General features: G+C 29.6%; 1 protein-coding gene across 1 annotated transcript in view; it reads left to right on the forward strand.

The window, feature by feature from the left end:
- LOC119608319 (N-terminal kinase-like protein) overlaps nt 1-24,418 on the forward strand; it is a 58,390-nt gene extending 33,972 nt beyond the window's left edge. Inside the window, exon 13 of the mRNA XM_037962692.1 lies at nt 24,267-24,418. Coding sequence (XP_037818620.1) covers nt 24,267-24,274 — 8 coding nt within the window. The 3' untranslated portion in view covers nt 24,275-24,418. The remainder of the gene's footprint in view (nt 1-24,266) is intronic.
- The last annotated feature ends 218 nt before the right edge of the window (nt 24,419-24,636 follow it).

The raw sequence follows: 24,636 nt of genomic DNA on the forward strand, positions 1-24,636 counted from the left end.
ATTATTAAAAAATATTTTGTCTATAAAAAATCCACCTATTTGTGGTCATTTTGGATGAATTTTCTATCCCGAACCAATTTGCCCTTTGTCTAGAGAACATTTTTAATAAAATTTCTGTTTAGAAAATTTTTATAAATTTTCTGTTTAGAAAGTTTGTATCAAAATTCTGTGTAGAAAAATTTTTTTCAAACTAAAAAGTTTTAATAAATTTTCTATATCTTGAGTCTTTAGAACATGTTCTAGGACCTTTAGTGGTTATTTATAATTATTAATCAAATACTAAATATAAATCAAATTTCTAATAATTTTTATCGGAAGAAATTATTAATTAATTCAAAAAATATCAAAGTATAATATAATAAAACTGATTAACTAAATAGACTTTACTTCTATAAAATTATTTAATACTCATACTATATAACAGAGTTAATTTTAATTCCTTAAATCGATTCGTTTTTTCTCTCACCTGATTACGTTCTTATCTTAGCGACCTTGTTTAAATGCAATATTTTAGTCATTCTAAATTTAAAAATTACGTTTCTTGAGCGTTCACATTAATAAAATATTTGAGGAAAAAATCGTAAAAATTATTTCTATGAAATATTTAATATTATATTGATCTTATTTAACTTTTGTAAGATCCAGTTACTTTAATAAATTTTAAAATTACAATTCGTTTTTGTAGAATGGAAATCAAAACTACTGTTTTAAGTGCTCAATATTTTATTAATGTGAACTTACCTAGTTTTAGTTTATTATCAATTTTATTTTTATTATCAGTTGACAACAGTTTTTTAAAACATTGTCTATTTTACAATGACTGGCAATTTCTTGCTTTAGAAAATAAGTTTTTTTTACAATTTTTGCAGTTAGGTATATTATTTTTAGAATATGGTGAGATACAACTCTAAACACTTGAGTAAATACGATACCAATACAAAAATTATTAAAAGGGATTTTACAATTACATATTACGATAAATTCTCTACCTATTTGTTAAAATTGTGCAATTGTCAAAATTTATCTTTGATCGTTTTACATTACATTATTCCCTTCATTATATATAAACCTGTAAATATTGTAATTGTATATAAAAATATTTTTTATTTTTAATATACTCTCATTAATGTTCCAACCATAAATGGTTACAATTTAATTAGTGTAATAAATCCGAAAGTTCATTAAACTTAAAATAATTAAATATTCCCTACATTCACATCAATCTCTTCTAAATCGCAGAGTAAGTCCGTCAGACAGGCGAAACCAGGCAGCAAGCATATTTAACATTCACACTCGTCTCCGAACATTTCAGTCTATCTGTCAGACTGTCTACACCTGTTTAATTCTTTTTTTTTTGCTTTTTAATTCGCATATAAGTATATTTAATAAATCAGGAGAAAATCTCAGTATGTGTAATGTTGTAAAAAAACAGAATTATAAAAAAGATCATGTAACAATTAATACTTACTCGTAATCGTCGTAAGACGTTTTTCAGTTTTATTCTTTTGAAAAGGCTCACTCTTTCTTAAGTACATATATTTATTTTCGTTGTTTTAAGTTTTTTTTTGCGAAATAAAGTTTATTGCGCCGTAAAAATTTCAAGTCCATTCACCATCATTGTTTGTATTTATTTCAAAAAAAAAAAAAAAAATTGCTAGAATAGAGAATATTTGTATGAATATTGGTGATAATTTTATAATTATAAATTGTATTTATTTACATACAAATATACATACATACATATACATATGTATGTATATCTGTGTAAAGTGATCATGCCATCAATATTTGTACTTATTACTCTTACTATTTAATCAATTTTCTGTCACGGTAGTAAAGGAATTTCCGTTTTTAAAATACACATGTATTTTTGTAAGTATTTAACATTTTTAGTTGAAAATTTAATATGTAATAAGTTTTCAATATACATATGTCACGAATTTTAATACACAAAATAATTTAAATAAATTTAAGCATGTCTTAAAATTATTTGCTTGATATACATAGAAAATATCGGGAAAAAAATTATCTTACATATCTTAAAAATATATATTGAACTAACTACAATTATATGTATATACACTATCGGACAAAATAAAGTGCAAAAGTGCTCATGCTACATTATTTCATCGAAAAATCGGTTAAATGATTATTGAAAATGGAATTTTTTTTCAAAATCATTTAGTTTACATACAATGTTACAAAAATAACAATAAAACTAAATTATTGTGCTCAAAATTTTTCTGTATAACATCTAGAATTAAAATAAATTCACTTTTTTGTCGGACAAAATAAAGTGTAAATTTTATATATCATTATTTAAATTTCTTGTATATCAAAATTTTTTATCTATTTTGGTTCTGATTTGAATATCTGGATCTACTCAAGCCATTTTTGTAATTTTTTTACCATTATTATTCGCAATCGCTTTCACTTTCCCTTGCTTTCTCCCATACTATTATTTTCAAAAGAAATCCGTTTTTGTTCGCTATTTCAGCGGAATTTTGTGATCAATTGTGGTCAAATATTAATCTATTAGATTTAGGGCGATGCTCTGAGCAAGTCATTCAAATTTTTCAGTGTTTTTTTTCTTACAATAATGTTTTTGACCTTAGTCGTATGTTTGAAGTCATGAATCGGTTGAGGCATTAAGTCTCCCAAACTCATTTTTACGGCATTTATTTCAAAATTTTTATTAAATACGCTCGTGAATTGCTCATTTGTTATTGCTTACTCCATTTTCACTAAGATTCTCGCTCTTAAAGTTGAATAATGTAACAATACCGATAGCCCTCCACCATAATGTTTAAAACCTGGGGTATTGTTTTTAAAATTTTGTATATTGAAGGGCTTAACTCACACTCATTGTCGACATTTCAAAATTTTCGGTAGAAATTGGGACTCATCTGACCAACTACGTAAATTTGAGCTAAAAATTACGAAATTAAATACTAAAATCGAAAAAATTTTTAAGCTTTTAAATATGTTGGTGAAAGATTGAAGGTATGGGTCAGTTGACTCTTCGTATGTGTCCAATTTTTAACGTTAGGTGTGAGGAACCTAGGTGAAATTTATTCAAAAAGCTCCAATGAACACTATATAAGCATATTACAGTCAAATCTTAAGATCAGTGCCTTCGAAATGGACTTGGGCAACTTTATATTTCGGCAAGATAATAAGCTTAAGCACTTGATAAAGTTAAAAAAATAACATTTCTGTAGGAAAAATCACTGAAAAATTGGAATGTCCTGCTCAGAGCACCGCCCTAAATCCAATAGATTAATTTTGGACCACAATTTATCAAAAAATTCCGATGAAATAGTGATCTAAAACGTATTTCTTTTGAAAATTATCATATGGGGATAGCAAGGGGAAGGGAAGGCGATTGCGAATAATAATGGAGAACAAAATTACCAAAATGGCTTAAGTAGATACAGATGTTAAAATCAGAACCAAAATAGATAAAAAATTTTGATATACAAGAAATTTAAATAATGATATATAAAATTTACACTTTATTTTGTCCGACAAAAAAGTGAATTTATTTTAATTTTAGATGTTATACAGAAAAATTGTAAGTACAATAATTTAGTTTTATTGTTATTTTTGTAGCATTGTATATAAACTAAATGATTTTGAAAAAAATTCCATATTCAATAATCATTTAACCGATTTTTCGCTGAAAGAATATACATGAGTACTTTTGCACTTTATTTTGTCCGATAGTGTATTTTTTTATATCTAGCCACTGCCAGACCTGTATTATATATTATTTCCTCTTGTTATCCAATAAGATCTACAGTTGCGGCCAAAGGATTTGGGTGAAATTTGAGTTGTTTTTATATTTTGTGACGCATTTTTGTACCCTACACCACTTTAGTGGAGAGGGTATATTGGGTTTGTGCTGATGTTTGTAACGCACAATAATATTGCTCCTATACCCACCTTAAAGTATACCAATCGGCTTAGAATCATTTTCTGAGTCGATTTAGCTATGTCCGTTCGTCCATGTAAACCTTGTAATCAAACTACAGGCAATTTTGAAGATAATTCAATGAAATTTGGTACATGATCTTCTATTGTCCCAGGGACGAAGCCTATTGAAAATGGTTACGATCGGTCCATTATTTTACCAAGCCCCCATACAACTGAACCCCTGAATAGGGCTTGTAAACCTTGTAATCAAACTACAGGTCGCAATTTTGAAGATAATTCAATGAAATTTGGCACAAGATCTACTATGGTACCGGAGGCGAAGCCTGTTGAAAATGGTTAACATCGGTCCATTATTTCACCTACTGAACCGGAATAATAGGGCTTTTAAGTTCATAATTATGTTTAATATACTCGTATCTCGACAAAAAGCTGCAAAACCAAGTTCTATACTAGCCTTGATGACCCTCATGAATTTTTTAATTATAAGGTCTCATTTGACCATAGTCCCTATTCAAAGCCCTCTTCAAAATTCGACTTGAATGTCCACAATTTTATTCAACAATAAATGGCTTAGGTATATCTGAGGCAAGGTACAATTCAACTTAAATGCTTTCTTATGAAAACTAAATCACATTTTTTTGTAACAGGTGTAGGGTATTATATGGTCGGCCTCGCCCGTACTCAACTGAGTACAGTTGTATTTTTACGTGTTTCCCAGCAAAACTAACGAAACAGCAAACGTTGTACCCTTATTTAGTTTCAAAACAACAATAAAAAGAGCTGCAGAAAAATAATTTATACTTAGTTTCTGTTGATTATGCAGAATTATCAGTCTATATTGTGACTCGAATACATTGTGTGGTTTAGTAAAATATTTGAAACAATGTTAAAATTTGTTTGGTAATTATGCATTATTTTTATAAAAATAATAACAACGAAACATACAGGATTCAAAAAATACTTAGAAATAAGAAAATAAAAAAATAGAAAGGTATAAAGTTGGCTGTACTCGTTTGAGTACAATGACAGTATCCATTAGTAAGAATATTTAATTCTTTTGTTAGATTTAAAATATGAGCGATATACGTTTTACGGTCCAGCAGAGTTTCAAAGGGCTTCAAGAGGCCGTTGATAGCATTTTAGCTGATAGTGAAGACGAAGAAATTTATATGGCTATCATACCACCTAATCCGAGTATACTAAACAGCGAAGATGAAGGTGTTGAGTATGATATGTCTTCATCAACCCTACCGCAAGATATTCCTGGGACAATTGATGTTTTTGCAAATCTTCTCCTCGATCTTAAAAAATTAGGATACCGTGCAACTGGAACTGTCAGGGAAAACTGAACTAGAAAGTGTCCTTTGACTACCAGGAAGGAAATGAAGAAACAGGATCGAGCTGCATATGACTACATGTTCGATAAAGAAAATTGTATTTTGTTGGTAAGATGGAAAAATAATAGTTAGTGTTTGCACAATGGGAACCAACTATGACACAATTGAAACGTTAGGAATCCTTAAGCGTTGGTGCAAAGAAACCACAATAAAAGAATGACTGGGGTTTATGATCTCGATAAATCCATCTCTTTGTATAGGATTGCTGTTCATGATAAGAAGTGGTGGTGGGTTTTATTTACATAAATGCTTTTGATATGACAATTTCTAACGCTTGGAGGCTACAATGTGCAGTGAGAGTCCCATGGATCAACTTTTGTTTCCCGAAACATTTCACGTTATTATATCCGCCAAGGTGGACAAAAGAAATCACGGAAGTCTATGCCAATAGCTGAAGGTTTACGTCAAGATGGAGCTAGGCACTATCCCACAAAAAGAGAATAACAGTTGCGGTGCGTAATTTTCCATGCCAGAGTACGTTGGTAGTGCAAAAAATGTTTTAAAACACTTTGTGTCGAAAAATAATGTCTCGAAAAATTTTATACTTAAGAAGTCAGTGTACTCATTTGAGTACACCCCTAAAACTCGCTTTCAACAAAAAATTTTTAAAATTTTCTTTCATTTTATGATTTTTTATGCTTGTTTTTATTGGCAGTTAGATGTATTTGAGGGGTATTCTAATCATGCTTAGCGCAAAGTAGTAGGTCCTAATGTCCACTGAAATAAGTCTTGTGCAGTTGTTATGGAGTCCGTAATTCGGTCTACAAATCTGTCCCTAGCTGCTGTTGCTGACTCAACAGAGCCATGTTAGTAGTGTGGTTAGGTCCTAATGGCGACTGAAATAAGTCTTGCCCAGTTGCTTTTTCCTTGTCTAGGTTTGTATTGGGATTGATGTCATGGTGCCTGTTATTCCGCAACGACACTGTAATCTGTTAGAAGTATTAGGATGCTAACACGTTGTTGATTCTATGGGGATTAGGAGAAATCTTGCATCAATTTTAACGACTTAGACTCAGATGACTCAATGCTACTCGGGGTGTTATTAATGGTTTATAACAGGAATTTTGTATTGTCGATTAAACTACTTAACTGTATACCTGGATCGACTACAGTTTATTTGCAATTGTATCTTCAATTACATATGTATGACTTGGTAGTTAAACATAAAACAAACAGAAAAACATTGCACTCGTTAAAATAATAAAACACATTTTAAAAATGCCAGACATACACGATCAATCGATCAGTCGTCGTAGTGAAAGCTCTCAAACAATAATTTTCACTCAAATGCAAATACTTATTTGTGATTGGCTAAATATCATGTCATTTAAGTGATTTTAAAACTATATGAGTCACTTTCATTACACTGAGCTGGCAACTACTCTATGCATGTAAGTATGTAGTAGTTCGTAGCAATAGTGGTAGGGAATCGGGCATAGATGGATCGTAATTGTTTTTTTTTTTTTGTTTTTTTAATTGTATAAGTGTATTTACATTTATTTCGTGAGTTGGTTATATAGACAAAAGGGAAGGAGAGGGTATCAAATGAAGTATCAGGTTGAAAGATATTTTTACTCTACTACAATTTGATTAAATATGCATGTCGTATGAGTTATGAATGGGTATCACAAATGAATTTTAATTAATTGTAATTTGTTTATAATAATTTTTTGTTTTTATGCGGTTTTATTTTGATTTTTATTTAGATGGGTTTATAAAAAGATCTTTTCAGAGAGATAAATAGTAAACAAAAAGTATTAATTAGTCGGCAATTGCCAATAATTAGAATAAAGGTAGGGTTTTTAAATGAATATAAACAAAAATTTAAATAACGTTTCTTCAAATTTAATGATTTATGGAATTATACCAAAACTTTTATTAACATTTTCATTTATTTGTTTTAAGCCGTTAGATCTTATTAAAATGTATAAAGAAAACCATAAATAATTTTGGCAAGTAAAAAATATATGTCTACTCGTTTAAATTAATGTCTTTCAGTAATAAAACAAAATATAAAACATTTACACAAATCATTTTTATAACCAGCCATAACAAACAAAAACAATACAACATATAAAGACTCGTAATAATAAAAATAAAAGTTAAAATTTATTATCTTTTTACCTGATCGATAACAACAACTTTGTATGGTAAACGAAAAATAAATTTTTATTTTTTTTTTTTATTCTTTGTCTCGAAACAAATGTCAATAACATGTCAAATTTGTACAAAAAATGAAAATATTTCAGAATTTGAGGCGAAAAAATTGTGCAAAATATTAAAATCATTTCAGTTGTGACAACTGCAAGAGGATGTCGGCTTTTTAAATAGATCGCCGTTGCGTTAATTATGATCGTAGCAACATCATTGTTGGTGGCGACTATCCGCCAATAAAATATAATTTATTTATGTATGTATATGTTGCAATGTCAATGAATGTGTTGCTAACAATTGGAAATTGAGTGACATAGACTCTCAGATGTCAGTGTCTCGAGTCTACTGTCGGTCATATAGTCTGTCAGTAGTACTACTAATAATGAAAACAATAGCATTGTCTTACTGCTGCTATTGTTGTTGGTATTGTGTGAGAATACTTGTTGTTATTGTTCTTTAATTGTTGTGCATTCTCAGCAAATTTGACTTGTCTTGTGTGCTTAATGACAGGTAGGCGCGATATTTTGTCATATTCTTAATTAAATTGTTGGTGTTGTACTTAACAGGTTACGGAAAAAAGTAGCATGATTTCTGGAGCTGTTCCTTTTGAATATTGCTCAACGAATGTTGGTTTTTTAACTATCCTTCTTATCATGATACATATTTTATCCACAAGATCTTGAAATGAATTCACAGTTGACAAATGAAAAATTTACATAACAATCTGATTCGATTTTGTAAAATAAGATAGAAATAATGGATGTATACCTCAAAAATGCCTTTTATTATTGATATAATCCTTAAAGTAGAAATTTCATTTATCATTTCTATGTACCGAATCACATTTCCTACTCTATTGATATCAAAGCATTTCATTTCGAAGCCGTAAAAGATCAACAAACACTTCCATTGACCTGTGTTTAATTGTTTTAATTACATAAATATTCATTCACTTTCTCTCTCTCTCTCTTTTGTTTTTATATTTTTCTGATATTCTCATTGTCTGCTTCTCTGTTTTGATTTCCATGTCTCGAATTGTAAACAATAAACTATGTAATGAAAATAGCAACAATTGACAATTACATACAAAAATATTTAGGGCGCAAGGTGTTAATCGTCTAAATTACTGTCTGTCTGTTAAGTTAACTACTTACCTTTGTAAGCAAATTTCGGTGCTTAAGACATACATAAGTGGGCGTAAGTATTGAAAATTAGAGACACAAAACAAAAGAACAACATAACGATCAAGATGTGTGTTGTTTACAAACAAACCAAATTGTTGGTAAATTCTTGTACGTGTGTTAAGAATAAATTAGGGTAGTGCTAATATCTATGGTACCAATATTTATTTGAAAATAGTACCTGCTTCCAGTTAGTACATTGATTATTGACTAAATATTTTCGTTTCCGAAAATTAGGTAATAGACCCAGAAATGTGTATATATATGTATGTACATATATTATGGGTCCTTATAATATTTGAAGATGATCTAGAATATTATTAGAGCTCATTTTCCAAAACGATTTCATCTAGTTCGTATTCAAATGTAAGACCCCAATGTAGAGTTTAAACAGTCATAAATATCTTGATTACAATCTTAATAAAATTTTGCACAATTTTCCTAAAACTATACATTAAATAAATGCCTCGGGATTAGCCCCATACTTGACTCAAGCCCCCACACATGTTGAACACTTTATTTTCAAATGCCAATATCTGCAAACTATAGATGATAATTGATAGGATCTTTTTAAAAATTTAACATACCCGAGGTGTCCTTTTTTCCGGACCCGTGACTCCGTCCTTAGTGGGCCCTTGAGGTCCAAATTCAAAACCTAAACTCATCAACACTTTCTCTTTCAGAATGTGAATTGGAGAAACTGTTTAGAAGTTATTTTATTTTCCTATTTTTAATTCTATACCACTGTGCGTCCCATTGAGTGTCTTACTCACACACAGGTGACAATTTTTGTACATGGTTCCGCCGGTCCATGTACAAGTACTTTTCTCAAGAACTTAAGCTATATAATGGTCAGAGATTGCTGCCCCGTTGCGTAACTTCTGAGATGCAAAAACATCACTTCCGTTTACAACCACTCAGATGGGATGGTCTCTGTTGATTCGGCAACAGCACCTAGAAACGTATGCAGAAACACGAGTCCAGCAAATAAGCCAAGGACTTGTTCATACTCACAGAGAACACACTGTAGTAAATTTGGTATGAACAGAGCACACTTCTCATTGAAAAAAAAACATCCCACACATTCACTCTAGGTATACAGGTGGGTAAGGTCCGCATAACCCTATATTCATCCCGTATCATATACACTTGACACCAACTCGTTTTCAACGCTTAGTCCTACATTCACTTCTCTGCGAGTTATCTGTTGTCTCGGCAACAGTTTATCCCGAATTATAGACTTTACCGTGCATCAGTCTTTTAACCAAAATTCTCTTCCCGCGAACAAGACAAAGTCCCGTGGTACCAGATTACGTTGTTCTCTGGTTCGACCCCATGTAAAATGCTGAGGATACATTTATAGTTTATAGTTCGGGCAGACTAGAGGTACTGGTAGCACCTCTCTTACCTGGGGTTGCAATAACACCAAGATGATGGTCTTTCATCAAGGTAACATGCCCCCGGGGGGATAACGAAGGAAACTCCACACTTCTCTTTTATTGAGAAAAACATTAGACATATTCTCCTTAGTTATACGGGTGGAAGGAGGCCCGCATACCCCTATATATATTCATACCAACTCATTTTCCGAACTTAACCCGAAATACAACCACGTTCAACCCGAAGGGAACTCTCCAATAACCGGAACAAGACCAAGTCTAAAACTTTGCGTTGGGGACTACCGGTACCCGTGGTATCAGATTATATAGCTCTTTAGTTCGACCGCAGGTTAAATCATTCCAAGCATACAGTGACACCACTAGATTATAGTTTCAGCAGACTAGGGATCTTGGTAGATCCTCTCGGATTGCAGTCACTCCAAGATGGAGAAAGTTCATCAAAGTAACATGCCCCGGGGGGAACATAGGCAATATGTATATCTAAAGTAAGATATTCTGAAGACCTTTCATATGATCTCAAGGAAATTAATATGAGATTTGGAAATTTACATACAGAATTTGGGTTTTTTAATTATACTATTAAATTATAAAGTCTAATTGGCCTAATTATTCGTTGCAGTTATGTTGTACTTTTCATATAGATATAAATAAATTATGTAGTCCCAAAAAAGTACAATTATAACAATCTCAAAATAAACAAAAAATCCACTTACAAATGTGTACTTTTTTCTGTATTGTGGTAGTAGCTCAGTGGCCTATTAGAAATTCTGATATTATATGATTTTTGTTTTTCATTAATTTGTTGTTATTGTTTTTGTTATATTTGTTTCATTTATATTTTTTTTTTTTTTTCTTCAATTTAACGAACGCGTGCTTAGTGCTATTAGTCATACTGAAAAAAAGGCGGCAGCCAAGAAGACTACTATACTCGTATAAAGTTTTTTTGTTGTTATTTTCAATACTTTATTTTTTGTTGTTCCATACAGTACAACAAACTTTTAGCTAACCGCGCATACAATGGAATGAGTGTTTGACACTTGTGATCATACACTGAAAGTGTTAATACGGAAAAATTTGTTTGTAAGAAAAAAAAAAAAAACAGAAAAAAGTGTAGAAAGAAATGAAGTAAATAGTAACAAATTATCGGGAAAAATAAATAAATGTATTGCAGAAAACGGAACAAATGCGTATGTGAAATATTTCGGTGTGAAAAAAAAAAACAAAACGGAAGTTTGAAAAAATATTAGAAAATTTATGAAATTTTATAAAATATTAAATTGAAAATAAATGATTAATAAAGTGTTAATAAGAAAAAAGTATGTTTATGTTAAAATTATAAAATGTTAAAAAAATCCCCAAAAAAATTTGTTTAAAATAAAACAACGAAATATAAAAAAATATTTTATCTGAAAAAAAAACACAATCTAAACAAAATAAGTTTCTATACTAAACACAATTTAAAAAATACTTTCCAAAATTATTTTTAAAAATTCTACTAAATGTTAAAATAAAAACAAAAAAGTAACAATAAATTAATTATATTTATCTGTGGTGTGAAAAATTAACGGTCACTTAACTTGAAAAAAAAAAAATTAAATACATTCTAAATTCATATTAAATTACCAAAAAATACACAAAAAAAATAAATAAATTTATTTTAAACATTCTACTGTTATAGAGAGTGAGAGGGTTCTAAACCAAAAAAATATAAAAATTGGTTTAAAAATACAAAAATTTAATTTTTTCAAGAATTACTGACCCGTGTTAGTCATTCTCAATTAACTACAATATTTTCTGTTATTTTTTCATAAGGGTATAGTACAACAATAATAACAAAAACAATAATTATAACTCAAGTTAAATAAAAATTATTAAAAAGATAAACAACGACTTGCAAAATGCTCTACTAGTAAGATTTGACTCAAATGTGGAAACAATTTTCGGTTTTAAATCATTAAACCTTTTATGAATTTTTAAATGCTATTGTCGGTTCATATGCTAGGATTGGGTTTAATAGTTCGGCAAAAAGTGGTGTTCGTTTAATTTTTGACAAAATCTTTACCTAAACTGATCTGAGGTGTTAAAAATCGCCATATTTTTGTCTGTAATGACTATAGTAGCACTTATATTTGTTTAGAGAAATTTGATCTTATCTTCGTAGTGAGTCATAAAATATCTCGGCCGTACTTATATATTTAAATAAAAATTGTTGCAAGAAAAAGTTAAAATTTTGACAGTAATCAAATATAATAATTTCATCTTTATAAAGCAGCAAATATAGGGGCTATATGAAAAATTGAGGAGTATTCTAAATTCTGATTAATATAGCTTAGTACTATTTTCAGTTGTAGTTCAAAAGTTCTAAAATATATTTCAGAATTTTTAAAATATAATTTTTGAAAACTTTAATTACATTTCAAAAATTTATAATTTTATTTCAGAAATATCTAATTGTTCTTATACCATGTACCACTATGATGAGGGTACATAGCTTAATCACCTTCAGAATTGATTAAGCTATGTCCGTCCGTTTGTGTGTCCATGTAAACCTTGCGTGCACGCTACAAGTTGCAATTTTCAAGAAAATCTCATGAAAATATATACTCTTCTTGTGACCTAAGAACGAAGCCTATTGAAAATGCTTGAAATCGGTCCATTATATCGCCTAGCTCCTATACAAAAAAGTTGCCCCCGTATAGGCCTTTTGATGTCATAATTATGTTAACTGATCTAGGATTTATTCAAAGCTTAGTTTTATATAAGTCTAAATGATACTGCCGACGTTCGTGACAATCGGTCCCTAGTCCCCATACTGAGTCCCCTTTAAAAATTACTTCAATGTAAAAATTCATTTATAAATCACGATGATTACAAAATTGAAAATTCTGTAATATTAAATCGAGTTTCTAAAAATCAAATAGGGAATTCTCAAGTGCAGTTGGAAATGGTGCAGTTACTCAGTGAATTGTTCCAAAATAGTTCTATTAATAAGAAATTACTGTCGAATAAATTTAAAAAACCCGTTTGTTGATTTTTTTTCGTAAAAAGAGTTTCAAAATTTAAAATTTAAAAATTAAAAAAAAATTTCATTGAAATAAAAATTGAATAAAATATTGATTTTCGGATAAATTTCAAATTTTTATTAGAATTTTCAAAAAAATTTAATTTTTTCAAAAAAAATTAAATTTTTTCAAAAAAATAAATTTTTTCATAAAAATTATTTTTTTCATAAAAATTCAAATGCATATGAGGTATCGCGCCCCCTATTGCTAGTTATTCGTGCAAAAATTTGTACGTCGAATAGTTCCAGATATACTAATTTTTGTATTTAATTCATATGAGAGGATTGTTGGTGCAAAATTTGAGAATTTTATCTCTAATAGTTTATCGATATACGTATTTTGGTGTTTAATTTATATTTGAGATCCAAGTCCCCCATTTTACCTCTAAATGCTCGTATGGACGTTAATGTTCATTGTGCAGATTTTGAAGATTCTAGCTCTAATTGTTTCCTAGATAAACGATTTTTTGTATTAAATTCATATGGGAAGTATCAAGCCCCCTATTGCTAGTCCGCCCATTTTTCGTTCTTAATATTCATGTTTATACAAAAACTGTTCCGAAAAAAATTGAGGACTTTTACTGTTATATTTGTCAGATATATTTAAGATTTTCTTTATATGGAAGGTGACAGGTGTACCATAGCAAAATCCTCCATTTTGCCCCCATATGTTCATATGTATGTAAAAGTAGGACTTTGAGGACTCTAGCTCTTGCAGTTTCTCATACATATATGCGACTTTTAATACTTATATTGCATGTGGTCGTGGCATGAAATTTTTAAGTAAAAAGTAACCTATATTTCGTTCCAGACAAACAGCAAGACACTGTGAAAATTTCAGAAAAATAGTCTCCAGTTAAATAGGAATTCCCGCTATCTGAAGATTTCTTAAAAAAAGACAATGTAAATTTTAGATTCCATAAAACAATTTTGTAAAATGTATCGATAATGCTAATGACTCACGTCATTTATATAAACTGAGGAAAATGTTACTGCATTATTATCCACACGTTATATTTTCTGTAATTAGCCCGGATCTAGAACTATTTATTAAATTTTTTATATATGACATTTTATTCCGAACATTTTTTTTAGATTTTAAAATGACTCATTTGAAAAAATTCAGATTCACAGAAAGTTTTTCATACTAATTCAATCCAAATTGCCACACATTCACACGATCGGAATAGTTTCAAATCCGTAATTGTCGATCCGATCAATTTCATATCACCATCTCCAAATATGATTTCGTTATTTCGTTTGTAACATAATTTAAGGAGTTGATCGCCATAATTTAAGGAGTTGATCGCCACATTGGTCCATAATTGGACCATGCGGCAATAAAAGGCCATCTTTCAAAAATCACACTGAATATCGATACGTTGTAATAAAATTGTTGATACTAAGTCCATAAATAGGGCCACTTTTCAAAATATAATTTAACTTTACGATACTGATCCGATTTTTCTACATTTTGTTTAATATGATCTTTTGATCGTTAAGAAAATGTATCAATTACTTCAGTCTTTCCTTGGAAAAGTCATATTAAAAAAAAAATTCAGATCATTTCTATGTTGCAAAATATGACGAAATACATGATACTATATATTATATATATACTCTGTAATCTATACTTATTTGGTTGTCTTATTATAACCCAAGTAACCCCTAATTAATACTGTGTGTAGAGTGTGGGGTGTTAAGAAAAACGTCTGTTTCAACTAAAACAAAATAATAACGACAACAAACTTGAATAGTATCTAAAAGAAGACAACAACAGCAACAAAATAACAACAAAAATATCACACTAGGCCAACAGCAGCAATAGTAATTGACGTCGACGACAACTATGACGGCGTTATAATCATTCTACTACACTTAACTGACCGACCAACGGAGCGACCAAACGATCGATTTATCTACCAAACAACCGGCCAATATTCAAATTAACAACAAATTTTCATATTGACCATTTAGAGTTTGTGTGTGTGTGTTTGTCGTGTGGTCTGGTGCGGAGTGTGTGTGTTTTTGTTGTGGAACTAAAGTAAATACTTAAGCGGTGTCGGTGTCGGCGGCGTCGGTGGCGACAATCCCAATTTCCAGCCATCTGAAATAAAAACAAGCAACTACAACAACAATAATATAAAGTAAGAAACAGAATTGAAATGAAAAAAAGTTAAAAAGCCAACAACAACATCAGCAAAAAATAAGAGATCGTGTAATAACGTCAGCGACGACAACAAATTATTGTGTATAACGTCGTTAATTCTTTTTATTCTTCTTGTTGTTGTTGGTTAGTGTTGCTCATTGTTGTTATTGCTGCTGTAGTTTTTCAGTTCCTTTTAGGAGTAGAGTAAAGTAAATGTAAGTTTGTCATTTTGTGTTGTTTTGTTTTTATTTGTTGTTGCTGTGTTATATTTGTTGGTGAATTACCAGCGCGCGCATACTCGCGTGCATATTTCAAACCCAAATAAACCTACCAATCAACCAGTCAGACACACATTCAGCTAAAAGTCATAGTCACACTACTGGCCATACAATTAGAGGCAATAAGGAGCCTCTAATGAGAATTTTTATTAATTAACGATCTGAAAATGGATAAACGTTTTAATTCGTATAATTGATGATCGGTTATAGATAAAGCTAATACGTTTCTTTACCGGTGCTAGATAGAAATTTGTCTGCAAAGTCTAAGATATCATACGGACCAGAGTGTATTTATTAATTTATAAAATATATTTAGACAGCGTGGACTTTTTCAATTTAACGTCTAGAAATGTCCGTAACGCTCCAGTTGTTGTGATCAATATCGAGTTGAGTTGACGTTGTTGATTAAGTTGCTTCTCCACCACTTATGTCACTTTTAGTCAGTTAATTAGTAGGTAATTAGTAGTAGTTAGGTTAGTTAGTTAGTTAGTTAGTTAGTTAGTTAGATTAGTTAGTTAGTTAGTTAGTTAGTTAGTTAGTTAGTTAGTTAGTAGTTAGTTAGTTAGTTAGTTAGTTAGTTAGTAGTTAGTTAGTAGTAGTTAGTTAGTAGTTAGTTAGTTAGTTAGTTAGTTAGTGTTAGTTGTTAGTTAGTTAGTTAGTTAGTAGTTAGTTAGTTAGTAGTGTAGTTAGTTAGTTAGTTAGTTAGTTAGTTAGTAGTTAGTAGTAGTTAGTTAGTTAGTTAGTTAGTAGTTAGTAGTTAGTTAGTTAGTTAGTTAGTAGTTAGTTAGTAGTTAGTTAGTTAGTTAGTTAGTTAGTTAGTTAGTTAGTTAGTTAGTTAGTTAGTTAGTTAGTTAGTTAGTTAGTTAGTTAGTTAGTTAGTTAGTTAGTTAGTTAGTTAGTTAGTTAGTTAGTTAGTTAGTTAGTTAGTTAGTTAGTTAGTTAGTTAGTTAGTTAGTTAGTTAGTTAGTAGTAGTTAGTTAGTAGTTAGTTAGTTAGTTAGTAGTTAGTTAGTTAGTTAGTTAGTTTAGTTAGTTAGTTAGTTAGTTAGTTAGTTAGTTAGTAGTTAGTTAGTAGTTAGTTAGTAGTTAGTTAGTTAGTTAGTTAGTTAGTTAGTTAGTTAGTTAGTTAGTTAGTTAGTTAGTTAGTTAGTTAGTTAGTTAGTTAGTTAGTTAGTTAGTTAGTTAGTTAGTTAGTTAGTTAGTTAGTTAGTTAGTTAGTTAGTTAGTTAGTTAGTTAGTTAGTTAGTTAGTTAGTTAGTTAGTTAGTTAGTTAGTTAGTTAGTTAGTTAGTTAGTTAGTTAGTTAGTTAGTTAGTAGTTAGTTAGTTAGTTAGTTAGTTAGTTAGTTAGTTAGTTAGTTAGTTAGTTAGTAGTTAGTTAGTTAGTTAGTTAGTTAGTTAGTTAGTTAGTTAGTTAGTTAGTTAGTTAGTTAGTTAGTTAGTTAGTTAGTTAGTTAGTTAGTTAGTTAGTTAGTTAGTTAGTTAGTTAGTTAGTTAGTTAGTTAGTTAGTTAGTTAGTTAGTTAGTTAGTTAGTTAGTTAGTTAGTTAGTTAGTAGTTAGTTAGTAGTTAGTTAGTAGTTAGTTAGTTAGTTAGTTAGTTAGTTAGTTAGTTAGTTAGTTAGTTAGTTAGTTAGTTAGTTAGTTAGTTAGTTAGTTAGTTAGTTAGTTAGTTAGTAGTTAGTTAGTTAGTTAGTAGTTAGTTAGTTAGTTAGTTAGTTAGTTAGTTAGTTAGTTAGTTAGTTAGTTAGTTAGTTAGTTAGTTAGTTAGTTAGTTAGTTAGTTAGTTAGTTAGTTAGTAGTTAGTTAGTTAGTTAGTTAGTTAGTTAGTTAGTTAGTTAGTTAGTTAGTTAGTTAGTAGTTAGTTAGTTAGTAGTTAGTTAGTTAGTTAGTTAGTTAGTTAGTTAGTTAGTTAGTAGTTAGTTAGTTAGTTAGTTAGTTAGTTAGTTAGTAGTTAGTTAGTTAGTTAGTTAGTTAGTTAGTTAGTTAGTTAGTTAGTTAGTTAGTTAGTTAGTAGTTAGTTAGTTAGTTAGTTAGTTAGTTAGTTAGTTAGTTAGTTAGTAGTTAGTTAGTTAGTTAGTTAGTAGTTAGTTAGTTAGTTAGTTAGTTAGTTAGTTAGTTAGTTAGTTAGTTAGTTAGTTAGTTAGTTAGTTAGTTAGTTAGTTAGTTAGTAGTTAGTTAGTTAGTTAGTTAGTTAGTTAGTTAGTTAGTTAGTTAGTTAGTTAGTTAGTTAGTTAGTTAGTTAGTTAGTTAGTTAGTTAGTAGTTAGTTAGTTAGTTAGTTAGTTAGTTAGTTAGTTAGTTAGTTAGTTAGTTAGTTAGTTAGTTAGTTAGTTAGTTAGTTAGTTAGTTAGTTAGTTAGTTAGTTAGTTAGTTAGTTAGTTAGTTAGTTAGTTAGTTAGTTAGTTAGTTAGTAGTTAGTTAGTTAGTTAGTTAGTTAGTTAGTTAGTTAGTTAGTTAGTTAGTTAGTTAGTTAGTTAGTTAGTTAGTTAGTTAGTTAGTTAGTTAGTTAGTAGTTAGTTAGTTAGTTAGTTAGTTAGTTAGTTAGTTAGTTAGTTAATTTCTTTGTTTGTTGGGAAAGGGTCTACTGCTTCTTTACCAATTCCTCAGATGGGAATCGAACCCACGACTTCCGGTCTACCAAACTAACACATTAACTAATAACCTACCTTTCGTCACGCTTTCGAACGGTATAACAACAGCTAAATTTTAACCGTTATGATCAAAATACTGAAAAACTTTGAACTTGCTTCTACAACTTCTCCTAAACATTTCTCCAACACTGTATAACATACCCAATACTCAAAACAATCCTCAGAATGAATATGTATCTGTGTGAGTGTGTGCATGTGCGTCAGTGTGTGTGTTTGTTGTAGTATTTTTCGTATTTTTCGCCAGTCAAACAAACATTATTATTTCAGCTCAGTTTACTTAACTTACTACTACTAAATTCTACTCTACGCTAAACTCGCGGCGCACACACAACACACCAAAAAAAAGGTTTATCAAATTTCGGTTTACATTTCGTATTTTAATATGTTGCGGGCCTTGCTAACGTAAGGAAGTGAAAAAACAATAACAAAAAACACATACCAATGCAAATAAATTGAAAAAATAATAAAAAAAATAATTTAATTTAAAAATTAAGAAAAAAAATCCCTTAAAAGATTAAAGTGACAAATGAGAAAAATTAAAACAAAAAATATTAAAGAAATATTAATTAATTTAAAATAAAACCCTAAACCTTTAAAAAATCCCTTAAACATAAAAGTGCCTTAATTTTTTAAAGTGTATTTTTGTAATTTTTAGTTTTTTTTGTTTTTGAAACAACTAAAGTTAACATGACGATTGAGTCAACGACCTTTTTCGTTTAAATCACAATTAATGCAATAAAGTTATAATTAAAAAAAATAATATTTCAAATTTGTGTGTAATTAAACAAGTACAAAAAAAAAAATCATAAAATAAATGCTTTTTTTAAAAACACAAAAAGTTGTGGGTGTTAAAATAATGCCATTTATTATTCTTAAAAGTGCCAAAAATGTAAGTGGTTTTTTATTTGTGTGTCATGATGATCAACGATCTGTTGAAAAAACAAAAACGAAATAATAACAAAAACAACAAATACTACATGAAAACAGTGTTCGAAATTTGTAAATGTTTGCTTAAATTTTGTATGATTTTATGGTGAAATTCTAAGAATTATAGTTGGTTTTTTGTTGTTATTATGTCAGTGATTAACAACATTGATAAGCCCTCAAAAGAAAAAACACAAATTAAAAAAAAGTACACAAAACGTCTTACCTTTTAAATACCTGTGACATTGTGAAATTTTACTTAAATTTTGCATCTCATAAAAAAATTTGTTGTCTTGTGTTCTTGTTCGAAAAATAAAACAACTCAAAAAAAGGTGTGTGACTTGAAAAATTAAAGTTTTTTTCATACTTTTCAACAAAAATTAGTTTCAAATGTTTTTTGGGGCTGTAAAATTAATGGAATTACAATTTGTAAGTTCAAAAATAATTAGCTGGGAATTTCAATGAGAATGTGTTGTTACGCCATTTTTCCATTTCGATCGCTTCGGATCGAAAGTGGAATTATTTTTAGTAAAAAGACAAACCATTTTGTGTTTTTAAAGTGAATTTAAAAGGTGTTTATCTTAAAATTTAAATAATTACTTTCACTAAAAACTTAACTTTTGTTTTAATATGCAAAATTAAAAAAATTTATTTTAATAATAGAATTAAGTGATGTGTAGAATGACATCGATCGGAAAGAATGTTATTAAAGTTTAAATAAACATCTGCTCTAAAACGTTTATTCTAATTTAAATAGAAGAAACCAAGTCAGTTAGAAAAAATAGTTTTAAAATTTTAATTATAACATGAAGTTAAAAACATTCCGATAGGAATATGTGACAGGAAACCAGCAAAAACTTACATTGAAAAGTAATGAGTCAAAAAGTCGCTTCTCCAGTGGCGGAGAACTTCAGTTTCGACATATGAATCGCATTTGTCCCTAATATCTCCTTCGGGGATACCAAAGAATGATTCTGGTCCAATAAAAGGGTGGCGTGCGCCCCTGTTTGACAGACAATCTGCTCTTACATTTCCAGAGTGTCCTTCATGGCCGGGCGTCCAACCGTGTTGTGTTATTGGTCAATATCGAACATTTCTGATCAATAGAGAAGATTTTGCTAAAATTTCATGTTCCTACATCCTTTTGGTAAAGACTTGCTAATAATAAAAAGACATACAAATTGATGTACCGTCTTCTTAAATTTATAGTAATTGTTTTATATTATTTTTCCTAAAATCGAACAAGAAATTTCATGAATTCTACCATGATTTCGCTATAGACATTTCCAACCAATGCGAAAGCTCATACGATGACTAATACAATAATTTGGTCCCTGATATGGATCATCAAAAAAAAATACACATTTTAAGGTTTCGAGCCTAGTGTAACGTTAAATTTTGTTGAGTTCCTTGTAAATCGGCTGAATGTGTTTGTAAAATAATCAGTTCGATCTTTTAAAGATAGTAGATATTTGTTATAAATTTCTTATCTAAAAATACGATATTTTAAAAAAAAAATATAATTGCGCATTAATTCACAAATTTCTCCATTTCCTTTAAATAAATCTTGATTTCTGTTTTTTAATATAACAATTCGGAAATTTTTTTTCAAAATTCTGGTAAAAGATAACTACGCCAAGCATTCAAAATATTGTCATTTTTAATTAAGGTCAATTAAAAATTTGCTGATTTTGATTTTATTGCAAAATTGGTGGAAAGGATAATAGGGTTTGTGGTGATGTTTGTTGGAACGAATATATCAATCAGATTGAAATCGAGATAATTGTATGAAATTTTTTTGGGTCTCAATAATAACGGACAGAAAATGTATGCAAGCATTGATGATCTTCCCAAATTTCGTAAGGAGCGGCCCACATTTGACCCTAGCTCCCATACAAAGTTCCCATCAGAAAATGACTTGAATATCCACAATTCAAATAAATATTATGTAAATTAAATTTATTTATTTATACATTAGTTAGCTAGTTAGTTAGTTAGTTAGTTAGTAGTTAGTTAGTTAGTTAGTTAGTTAGTAGTTAGTTAGTTAGTTAGTTAGTTAGTTAGTTAGTTAGTTAGTTAGTTAGTTAGTTAGTTAGTTAGTTAGTTAGTTAGTTAGTTAGTTAGTTAGTTAGTTAGTTAGTTAGTTAGTTAGTTAGTTAGTTAGTTAGTAGTTAGTTAGTTAGTTAGTTAGTAGTTAGTTAGTTAGTTAGTTAGTAGTTAGTTAGTTAGTTAGTAGTTAGTTAGTTAGTTAGTAGTTAGTTAGTTAGTTAGTTAGTTAGTTAGTTAGTTAGTTAGTAGTTAGTTAGTAGTTAGTTAGTAGTTAGTTAGTTAGTTAGTTAGTTAGTTAGTAGTTAGTTAGTTAGTTAGTAGTTAGTTAGTAGTTAGTTAGTTAGTTAGTTAGTTAGTTAGTTAGTTAGTAGTTAGTTAGTTAGTTAGTTAGTTAGTTAGTTAGTTAGTTAGTTAGTTAGTTAGTAGTTAGTTAGTTAGTTCGTTCGTTAGTTCTTTTAGTTAGTTAGTTCGTTAGTTCGTTTCGTTCGTTCGTTCGTTCGTTAGTTCGTTTCGTTCGTTCGTTGTTTCGTTCGTTTGTTCGTTTTTCGTTCGTTCGTTCGTTCGTTCTTCGTTCGTTCGTTCGTTTCGTTTCGTTCGTTCGTTCGTAGTTCGTTCGTTCGTTAGTTTCGTTCGTTCGTTTTTCGTTAGTTCGTTCGTTCGTTCGTTCGTTCGTTCGTTCGTTCGTTTCGTTGTTCGTTTAGTTCGTTCGTTCGTTCAGTTCGTTCGTTCTTTCGTCGTTCGTTCTTCGTTCGTTCGTTCGTTCGTTAGTTCGTTCGTTTCGTTCGTTCGTTCGTTCGTTCGTTCGTTCGTTCGTTCGTTGTTTCGTTCGTTCGTTCGTTCGTTCTCGTTCGTTCGTTCGTTCGTTCGTTCGTTCGTTCGTTCGTTCGTTCGTTCGTTAGTTCGTTTTCGTTCGTTCGTTCGTTTCTTCGTTGTTAGTTCGTAAGTAATGTCTTACCACGAGATTACTTAATAATATCGTAATTATTAATGCCATCAACTAACACCTTGTTACAAACCAATTAAAACACTTTATAATAAAAGAAAACTAATCATGCATTTAATATAAATTTCCATTCAAAACCACACCGTACCTTACCATATTTTTTCTATTCACTCACACTCAAACACACGCTTGATTATTGTCAGATTTAGAAATTTCTTTTATATTGGAGATGAGTCATTGGATTATTTTGCGTAAACATTTGTGATTTTTTTTATAAAACATTTTTTAACGTGAAATTTCAAAACCACAACAATGTTCATTTACGCACGATGATTTAATAAAAGACACACATTTTTGTTTTTAAAGTGAACGACTGTGAAACGGAGTATTTATTTATATTCGTACTAATAATTAGCATAATGTCATTGTATCCACTTTAATAATCGTAAAGAGTATCTAGTTTTTATTATTATACTTCGGATTTTGTGAATATCACTCACTATTGATCGCCTGCTGCTTATCACTACATACTTACAAATGTTTTTGTGCGGTATTTAATGATCGTTTTTGAATTAAATTAAATTTAAAGATTATATTAAGCGATTAAGTAGCTTAAGTTTAAAATATTTATGTTTTATTATGATTTTTTTTTTTCAAGTGGGCGTGTTAATACCAGATTTAAGGTGTCTTAAAGCGCTGAAAAGTCTATTAATTTTATTTTATATTTTTTTAAGATTTTTGGGTCATATTGTTGACTATTTAAATTATTTAGCTAATACATTGTTTAATTTAATTTGTTTGTAAATAGTTCAATGACCTCTTTTTTAACACATTTTATTTAATTATTATTCAAATGTTAAAAATACTTTTTTATATTAAGGAAACATTTCACGCAAATTTGTGGTTTAGAAAAAATAGTAAAATGTATTTATTCGTCATTTTTTATAATAAGGAAATTATATAGAAAATTATTTCTTAATTTTTTTGTCATCACGTACATTTTGTTTCATACTAATAAGGGTATTCCTGAGACCAACTTGAGTCAGAGGATTCTAAACATTGTAAATGTAGAGACTTATCGTGCTCAAAATAACTTGAAATCTTATATCAAACGAGGTGTCTCAAACCTCAAGAATAATATGATGTTTATATTAGGAAAAATCATTTTAAATCCCAACTTTTTATCCGACCTTAATATATATAAAATATATATGTATATTCCAAGTCCTTGTAGATAGCGGAGACATGTCCGCCTGTCTGTGTGTATTAATGTCGAAGTGCTTTACGTGAACACCTGCGATGTTGGCTTATTTCACGGTGGTCTTTTTCAACCACTGGGTAAGCTTTTGTAACGACTCACCACCGCCCCATTGTGCTTTTTACACGCAGGTTGCAATTTACGTATATGGAATTTCGGGTCCAATATACGTGCACTTTGCTCAAGTACTCGAGCTATCCAATCTCTTGACAAGACTCACACCAGAGCATTTTTGGACTTCTTAAAGTCGCCCAACCAAACTACTGAAATGGCTTCTGTTGTCTCGGCAACAGCACCTAGGGGACGTAATTGGTGGTTCGAAAACATAGAATTATAGAGAATTAGCCAGACTTATTTCTAGGCCACAGGGACCTACTGTGATAAGTAGAGCATGTTTAGAGTTAACTCCAAAACACTCAACCATGAACAACTTCTTAAACAATTTTACCAACATTTCAACCATCTCCGACATCTCCATACAACTCAGGATCCCTCTCCTCCATCAGATACACATAACATAATCTTTATCAATTTAAAAAACTCTTTTTTTGGTAGGATCTTTTTAAATATCTATTACAGATCTAATTTAAAACATCAGTATCTCTTTGAATGGTCCGATCACATTGAGCTTTTCTTATCAAAAGTTTGCTAAAAGGATTAACTGTTAGAACTTTGCCTGGATGTTATCTTGTTAAACAGATTATAGTTTTCTATATAGACAGTTTTCATTAATTTATTAACTTTTCAGATCGTTTGTAAACGATCGCATAAATCAAGAATTTATATTTTTTTAATGAAAATGATCGCAAACATTTACAAATTTTGATTTTTTTTAACAAATTGAGTTTGTTTATAACATCGATTCTCTCTTTTTCCGCTTATTTTCAGTTTATTAAAATAGTCTAAAACCAAAATGCAAAATACCAATAATAATAAAAATTACTATTATTATAATAATAATAGTAATATTAACAATAATAATCAAAATGTTGTCAACAATAATATGTTGCAACAGCAGCAGCAACAGTTGCATCAGCAGCAACAAATACAACGTGTATCAAATTGGGTACAAGATACAAATCGTAATCAAAATCAATATCAAACCCAAATAATACAACAACAACAGCAGCAACAAACACAACAATGTATGCAGCAGCAACAACAATTGCAATATCAAAATTATACACCATCACCACCATTGCAACAGCAACAACAACAACAAAGACAAATAACTGCTTCAGTAGCAGCAACAACAACG

Source organism: Lucilia sericata, unplaced genomic scaffold (genome assembly GCF_015586225.1).
Source record: "Lucilia sericata isolate MDLA Ls3-8-SP2 unplaced genomic scaffold, ASM1558622v1 Contig000822F_arrow, whole genome shotgun sequence".
NCBI lineage: Eukaryota > Metazoa > Arthropoda > Insecta > Diptera > Calliphoridae > Lucilia > Lucilia sericata.